This window comes from Pyrus communis, chromosome 5 (genome assembly GCF_041283825.1).
Source record: "Pyrus communis isolate YQ-2024b chromosome 5, ASM4128382v1, whole genome shotgun sequence".
Lineage (NCBI taxonomy): Eukaryota > Viridiplantae > Streptophyta > Magnoliopsida > Rosales > Rosaceae > Pyrus > Pyrus communis.
The window spans coordinates 16,842,682-16,851,265 of NC_142569.1; the positions used below are offsets into that span (position 1 = coordinate 16,842,682).

Here is an 8,584-nt window from a genome sequence, read left to right on the forward strand (position 1 = left end):
CAGTTATTATTTATCAGGTGGATTAAATAGTGCATAACCTGGAAAAAAGGCTCGAATGCTGAAGTTGCTCTTATACATATACAAGATCTCTCGTTGTACCAATGACTTCATATTTTTAAATCAGAAGTTTCCTGACATCATCTAATATTTCAAATCAATAGACTGTCTAAGATCGTCTTAATATTTTCCTATCTTATCTTTTCGGTCCTCATATGTTTTGTAAGACAAACTCTGCCACCAGAAGAATGAAAAACTGCACTCCCTGCCAATTCCAACCGTAGAATTCACCAGCAAAAAAAAATTACTAGAGGCCGGAAGTGTTGGCAAAACAACAATCAATATATATATATATATATATATAGAGTACTATATATCACAATCGAATAAAAGGAACAACGATTGACTTTATATATAAATGAGCAGCGTCTGATAATTCAATTAAAATAATTCAGTAACGGATTTCGCAGATAGAAACTTGCAAACTTGCAGCTTCCTTGAAATATAATTTCACCTGTACTCATGCATGTAGTTCTATAGTCGTAAATTTAATTACTTGGATTTCCCCAATGTGGAAAAAGAACGCAAAAGAACTCAAACTACATTACACCTCCGACAGAAGTTTCAGTTTAAAGAAAAAGGACCTAGAAACTAAAATGCAGCGGCTAGCGCAGGCAATTCGGCACCCTGAACCCTAATTCACATATATATGTTATGTACATCTTCAGATAACGAAGAAACAAAAACAAAACAGTTAACACTGAGATTAAATCTTTTTTGGCTATATCCCCTAAAAAGTTAATATTGTACACCTGGATTACATCAATAAAATCCTCTTGATCCTCTAGACTGATAAAGCTCCAGCCTACTTTTAGCTTCCGGTAACAATTGTTCGACTGATTCATCATTCGCCAAATGAGCCTGCTTCGTCGACCACTCTAGCACAATCAGTACCTCCTCCTGAGCAAGCGTCTCGCTGTCCGGAATATGCAGTGCAATGTAGCACAGCAGAATCAACGACGGAAACTGCACTCCGGATTCCCCAAAGTAAACCAGTTGAATCAGATGCTTGGTTCCCCCAGCGTCTATAATCGCTTTACAGTGATTTACGTGGAGGAAATTTTCAGTGCATGCAAACTTATTCAGTGCAATCACAGCCGCCGTAGAAATACTCGTTTCTGTCTCGTCGAGCAGCTTCACCAATGGGCCAATGAATCGCGTCTCTGTCGCTCTGAAAGTTCTTGCTAAGTTTCCGATCGCTTGTATGCACGGTTCAAGCAGGTCGGAGTCTGCCTTTTCGACTATTTTCAGAAGCTGCTCGACCACGGCTTTGCAGGCGGGGGATGTTGGCTTGAAAGCTGACCGCCTCAAGTCCGCACTCTGCTCAGCCACCGCGGTTATCTCCATCAGCGCCTTGGCCGAATTCTGCTGAACGTCCCAAGAACCTTTTTCTAGTAAAACTGCGAAACATAAAAGCGCTCTTGACTCCGTGATGCTGCCACAAACACTCGCATTCCCCTTGGAAAGCTTCCACAGTGCCCTCGCCGCCATTGCCTTCATCTCCGCCTTGGTTTCGGGGTCCTCGTACTCCCTCCCCTTGATGCTAGCCCCGGACAGTGCCACATGGTGATTGTGTGGTCTCGCAATGTGGTGAGTTGGAGGTGGATGATGAAGGTTCTGGTGATTGCTATTCTGAGTTGGGTTCCCTTGGCCATGACCAGAGTCAGGGTGAGCCGAACCCTGATTCTTCATAGTCACTGCGCTATCCACAAGATTCTGTATCTGACTAAACGTGTTTTGATTCCCCGTTATAGGGTGTGCCGTCTGATGCTCGGTGTTCTTGCTGCTCCCCATGACAATCGAGTGCAACGACATTTGTTGCTTGCTCGGTATGGCGTACTTGCTATGCTCCTGAATCGTCTCAAAAGCGAGATGACTCACGAGCAATCGGATGACATTGTTTTGCGCAAAAGGGTCTTGGCATTTCGGATGATTCTCTGCCATTTCGGAGACCGCCCAGGCGACAAGCGCCTGGACTTTCATGTTGCCTTCTTTGAGGATTTTCGCAAACACTGGGCAGACTCCCGCGTTCACAATCTGTTCGACGCTTTCGGGGTCCTTTCCTAACAACCCAATTGCCCTGGCTGCGCTCTCCTGTCCTTCGCTTCCTCCTTCCTTCAGCATCTTCAGCAGCGGAGGCACCCCGCCTTCCTCAATAATCAGCCTCCCGTACCTGTCGTTGTCTTTTGCCAACGACACTAGAGAAGCTGCCGCATCCGATCGCTCCTCCATCGAGCCAGTGTGGAGGGTCGCAATCTGTTCCCAAATGAGGCAGAGGATGGGCTCGTTGGAGGCGATCGGGGGAAGCCCCAGATACTCGTCGTCGCGGTCGTCGGAGGAGGCTGAGACTCGGAGGAGCCACGACACGTCTCCAATGTTGTTGTCGAGGGACTGACCGATCCTTTTGAACGAGCCGCTGGGGATGATGGTGAAGACGCGTTGCATGAGGCCGGTGGCTCGGCACTTGATGACGAGGGTGAGGGCCTTGTCGAGGGCTTGTTCCGTATCGTCGATGATGCGACGTGTGGGGCGCTCGTAGAGATCGTTGCTCGCACGCGCTGCCTGGCGGAGGAGGCCGGCGAGCTTCTCGGTCTTGGATTTGAGCTCCATACACTCTTGTTTGTTTGATTGTGCCTCGTCGGCGGCCTTGCTCACCTGGTCCGCCAATTGTATTGGCCTTGCCAGGATCTCCTTCACAATCGCCGCCATGGCCAAGGCCCCCCAAAACCTGAAACACCTTCAAACTGAAGAAACCCACCTCAGAAAATCCCAATCGGAGATGGGTTTTTGTCCTTCAACAATGTCAACAATGCAATGCGATTCTTCCTTTAATCATCATATATTCATGTTCATTTAATCAAAAATTAACGTAACAATGGGATCATTTTTATGGCAGATGGAGTTTCTTTGGTGTTCGGGTGGGGAAGATTATGGATGCGTTTACATTCCCAATTGTGTATCAGTGATGGTGATGGTGGTTTTGGGGGTGGAAGAGGAGGGTGGCGCCGCCGGTACGAGGAGGAGGAAGAGGAGTTAATTGTTATGGTGAAACGGGTTTTTCTCCAACTTACATGTGAAAAACCTACAATTCATGTTGACGTACGTTATATATAGCAAGTGAATATTGATTGGTCTAAACTCTCTTTGGATTTATTTTATCCATGAAAAAACTCACTCTTGGATTTTCAAATAATATTTTGTTACATGAAGTTGTCCATAATATGCAGTATTGCATTGTCGAATTGTATTATGACAGATGCATATATACACCCATGTAGCAAACATTTTCTCTTTTGGATTTTTCACTGCCGATCAAGGTCTTCTTTTTAAGGACTTGTGAGGACCTTTTTTATATGAACCATTAGATTAATCTAACGGTAGCAAAACTGATGAGATTATATTATCCTGTTACATCTAAACAAAATGAAATGCAAAAAAAAAAAAAAAAAAAAAAAAAAAAAAAAGGAAAAAATCATGCCGTCGGCAGATTTCGCAGAAATTATAGAACCAGTATGCGAAATCGAAACGATCTAGTTATCGAGCCAAAAAAGCAACAAATTGTGAAGGTTTTTTCTTTTACAACAATAATAGTCAGGCTCCATAATTTGGTAAATCCACCACCACCTCCCCTTTCCTTGATCAAGGCTGATCCAAACTGTGAAGTTTTTTTTCTTTTCCTCCTTTTATTTTCTGTTTAATCTGTGTGTTATTTCCTGATGAGAGAAGGAGAAGATAATTGTAATCCATAACAGAATCCCAGATGCAATGCAATGCTAGATCGATGGATGGATGTGAAAGATTTGAGATTAATTAAGGAGTAAGGATTATGGAAGAATGAATGCCAGAAATGACAAAAACAAGAAAGAAGAGGAGAGGAAAAGGGAAGACAAGGGAGAAGAAGACATGGCTGTTCTCCCAAGTTCGAGGATCCTGCGAAATCTGAAATCACGGCCTGGTCTCCCTTCAACCTAAGAAATCTGAAGTTGTGAACCGTTGGAGAACAATTTAGAAACAATAAAATAACATAAATACATAATCGAAATACTTATACTTTATTATTCAAAAATACTTGCAATACAGAATGTAATTACACAATAATTACAAAAAATTAAAATGATACTAACTTGAATGAATTGAAGGTAGAGGCTAGCGCAAACGCTATGTCATTCGAACACTATTTCCGTCCCACTCGTGTGCTTGTGGTTCTACAATGTCTGCTCGACCAGGATACAACTATCTAATTCTACAACCCGCACTGGATTATAGAACTCTAGCGAATTGTTTTGTGTGTTTACTTTCTGGAAATTTTGTACGGAAGATAAGGAGGAAGAAAAGATGATCTTTGATGGAACTGAGGACTCCAGTTATGTAGACTCTTTTATACCTCTTCAAACATCTTTTGGGTGTATCTGAAGCTATACAACTCTTTCCAAAGAGATACACTCTTTCCAAAGAGTTGAACATTTTTAATTAATTTAATTTGAAATTAAAACTAATTGATCAAATTAATTTTAATTCCTTGGCCCCAAGGCCCAAGGTCCTTGTCTTGATTGATTAATATTAATATTATAGTATAATTATCAAGCCTAATCCACACAATTAGTGGCCCAAACCTCAATCCTCATTCTAAATGATCCAAGTTTTAATTACTAAGAAGAATGAATAAGCCTAAATAAAGGTTAGTGAAAAACCACTGTTGCCCGATGTGGGACAAGAGGGATCTCAAAACTCCTACAACCCTATTTTTGTGGAGTTTCATTTTGTTTAGGTGTAACAGGATTATATAATCTTATTAGTCTTGCTACCGTTAGATTAATTTGATGGCTCATATAAAAGACGTCTTCACAAGTCGTCAAAATGACCTTAGGAGAGCAACTTTGTTCGCCCCATAGCGCTATGGATGTTTGTAACTTTGTGGTGGTTACTATATGTACATTTGTTTTCTTGACACCTCTCTCAATGTGTATGTACATTGTGGCATACATCTCATCAGTTGTATATGTAACTATGAGTGTAGCAGTCTCTCTTACGTAATAAAATAAATAAATTCATGATTAGATACAACATGTTTCACCTAGGATTTTCTTGTAAATATACAGCCATAGATCACCTAGTGTGGGTGTTTGTGTGGGGGAAAAAATCCACGGTGTACCTACAATATAGGACAGGCGTACCACCAGTTAAAAATTGGCATGAAAGGTGGTGAATGATAGCAGAGGCAAACTTTTCTGGTTAATCTCCTTGGCAGTTTGTTGGGATTATGAAATCCGTTCGTTCCTGTTAGCTACAGGCCATCACATGTAATCTATGGAAAGCGCGATGAAAATTCCAAAAAGGCCAAGGCCAAATTGCATTGCATGATTCTCTTGTACGTGCTCTACTCGGACTAAGGCAATGACATATGGACACAATTTTACATACATGGATACGGACTCTACTAGTCGATCGTATAATTTTGCTTTGGTTATCATCACAAAGAAAACTAGCTACAATTATTTACGTATGTGTTGGAAGTTACCGCAGATATGAGAAAAAAAAAAGCACAATGATTATGAGAGAGAAAAGAGTTTGTGATAAAATATGTGATTAGTGGCTTTAAAAGTGACTCTTGGAGCATCGATCTACCGAGAGAAGCTAAATTCAGAGAGTTAAAACTTCTAGACCAAAAAAAAAAAAAAAAAAAAAAAAAAAAGAGGTAAAAAAGAAAAAAAAAAAGAAAGGGGTGTTGTAAATGAATTTTTCTTGGACGAAGGAGAGCTAATAGGGGTACAATTTTGTAGCAACTCCTTTCAATTCTTATAAAATAATATTAAAGAGATTAAATTCAGAGACAATTTTGAAAACAAAAAGACATGGAAGTTGATGATTGATTTATTACTTAAATATTGATAAATGTGTTTATTTCTATTGGTGACACATCATTTAGTTTACAAATTTAGTCTTGCTAGTATTACTCATTTCTATATCTCAGCTGATTACCCCTTCACGCACTCCCCACCCCCCTTCATCTCGGTTAAAGCATCAACAAGCTGTAAATACGACATTTTCCGGGGTTACTACAAAAATAAACATGTATTTACTCATTCTTATATCTCAGTTGATTCCCCCTTCACGCACTCCCCACCCCCTTCCTCTCAATTGAAGCATCAACAAGCTGTAAATACGACATTTGCCAGCGTTGCTACAAAAATAAACATGTATTAGCTACCCGTTATACGCTATAATTGGAGAGATGCTCTTATGTCGTATGGGCTTTTATTTATTTATTTTTATTTTTATAAAAAAAATTTTAATACAGACATTGAATTATAGAACTTTCCTCTTCATCCTTCTTCTGTCGACCTGTTTGGACCAGCATAGGTAATGAAAAATTGGATGCTTTATTAAGAATTAATATACATGAAACCAAACTTTTTTTGGACTCCAAAAACAGCAACATCGTACGGTATCTTAATCTTACCTTAGAAGGGGACATTACAAATTAATTACTAAGTAAGCTAATTAATATTTCTTCTTCTGCAGCCACTTGATGAAATATGTATATTTGTGGAAGTTTGGCCTAGCTTGCAGCTGTACAGCAAATACTATATTACTCTGCATCTGTATTTGTTTTGTTTACAATATATGGGGCATATGGAGTTCCATTCATTTCTGTTCGTCAGCAGTGTAACGAAGGAATCTCTCATCTAACACTTGAGACTTCAAAGTTCTCTGCATGCACTTTTTTCAGCACATGAATTTCAGCTCAATCATTTCTTGTTCACCCTTTAATCTTATGTAAAAGTGTCATGAGTAGGTCTTTGAACACAATCCATAGTCTAAAAACTTTGGAATTCCATGATTTCCACAATAATTTGAACCAAAAATTTAGCATAGATATATAAATGAGATGTTTGTTGAAAATGCTAGTGGGTAATGAATGCCCACAGTAACCTTGGCACAGTAATATTGAAATCCTTGGCAGATGAATGAAAACCTTGGCAGATGAATGTGGACTTTGGGAATACAGGAGATCATATTTTCCAAAAGGGTGCTGTAAATTTTCAATGTATAATTAATGCATCAGTATTGGAGTTGCTCTATAAATAGAGCACTCCGTATGCTTTCAATACACAGCAAAAAACATACAGACAGAAAGAAAGAAAGATCAATAACATCACCTATTCCTCCGTCTTTTATTTGTTATCCTGTTGTGCTATAGTTTCAGTGTGACATTTTACACATACTTCGCTCCATTCACTAAAAAGGTTATCTATTTAACTTTTACATATTTATAACACGTTATCAGCACGATACTCTAAATATAACTATTCTCTCATTTCTCTTTGCCGAACGAAAAAAAAAAAAAAGTTTCCTCGAAGGTTTTTACTGTTCATCTTCTTCCTCTACCTCAACTGCGCGATATACCCTCGCGACGAACTGTTTGCTCCATGCCTATTTATGTTAATTTTACTGCAATCCAAGATGTTGCGGTACAATCGTCCATCTTCAATTGCAAATTTAATCTTATTGCGATCCAAGACGGTGCGGTATCATTTCCTACTTGGATTGCAGATCTAACTTTACTGCAATTTTAAGTGGTGCGGTATAATCGCCCACCCTACCTTGCATATTTAAATTTGCCTGCTGTTTAATTTCATTGCAATTTTAGGTGGTGCGGTATAATCGCCCACTCTACTCTGCGTATTTAAATTTTTCCTGCTACTTGAGTGGTACGGAATAATCGCCCATTTTATATTATATTATTTCAATGAGAATAGTGAACTTGACGAAGCTTGATTATGCTGCCCTGGACATTACCGAGAAGAATTACTTACCTGGGTACTGGATACCAAGATTCATCTAGAAGCAGGGAATCTTGGAGATACTATAAGGGAAGAGAACAACTCATCCTCTCAAGGTCGGGCAAAGGCCATGATTTTTATTTGTCGCCATCTTGATGAGGGACTAAAGAGCGAGTACTTAACGATTGAAGATCCGTTAGCTCTATGGAAGGCCTTGAGAAACAGATACAATCACCAGACAACGGTGATTCTTTCAAGAGCTCGCTATGAGTGGACTCACCTAAGGATCCAGGATTTCAAGTCAGTGGTAGAGTACAATTCCGCGTTGTTCAGAATTACCTTTCAGATGAAGCTCTGTGGGGATACTATTACTGAGGAAGATTTGCTAGAAAAGACTTTCAGCACATTTCATGCCTCTAACGTGCTTCTGTAGCAATAGTATAGAGTGCGAGGCTTCATTGAATACAAACAGCTGATATCTGTGCATTTGGTAGCTGAGCAGAACAATGTGCTCCTGATGAAAAACCATTATTCCCAACCTACTGGATCTGCACCATTTCTAGAAGTGAATGCTGCTTCCCTCAAGGTGAACGCCATATCCTCTGGTGGCGATAATCATAAACGAGGACGTGACCACAAGAGAGGTCGGTGGAACAGGAAAGGCAAGAACCATGGTGGTCAGTTTCACAACCAGGTTCCAAGGCATAATTTAGGCCCGGGCTTCAAAAATATGAATCGCCACA

The 8,584-nt window shown here is 40.0% G+C and overlaps 1 protein-coding gene across 1 annotated transcript; it reads right to left on the bottom strand.

The window, feature by feature from the left end:
* Window positions 1–536: 536 nt before the first annotated feature.
* LOC137723559 (uncharacterized) lies at window positions 537–3,142 on the bottom strand. The gene has a single exon (XM_068462762.2). It carries the CDS (start codon window positions 2,764–2,766, stop codon window positions 820–822), a length of 1,947 nt encoding a protein of 648 aa, XP_068318863.2. The 5' UTR covers window positions 2,767–3,142; the 3' UTR covers window positions 537–819.
* Window positions 3,143–8,584: the final 5,442 nt, after the last annotated feature.

Bases quoted from the DNA above. Each gene is read 5' to 3' on its own strand.
- LOC137723559 (XM_068462762.2), bottom strand. From the start codon at position 2,766: ATGGCGGCGATTGTGAAGGAGATCCTGGCAAGGCCAATACAATTGGCG.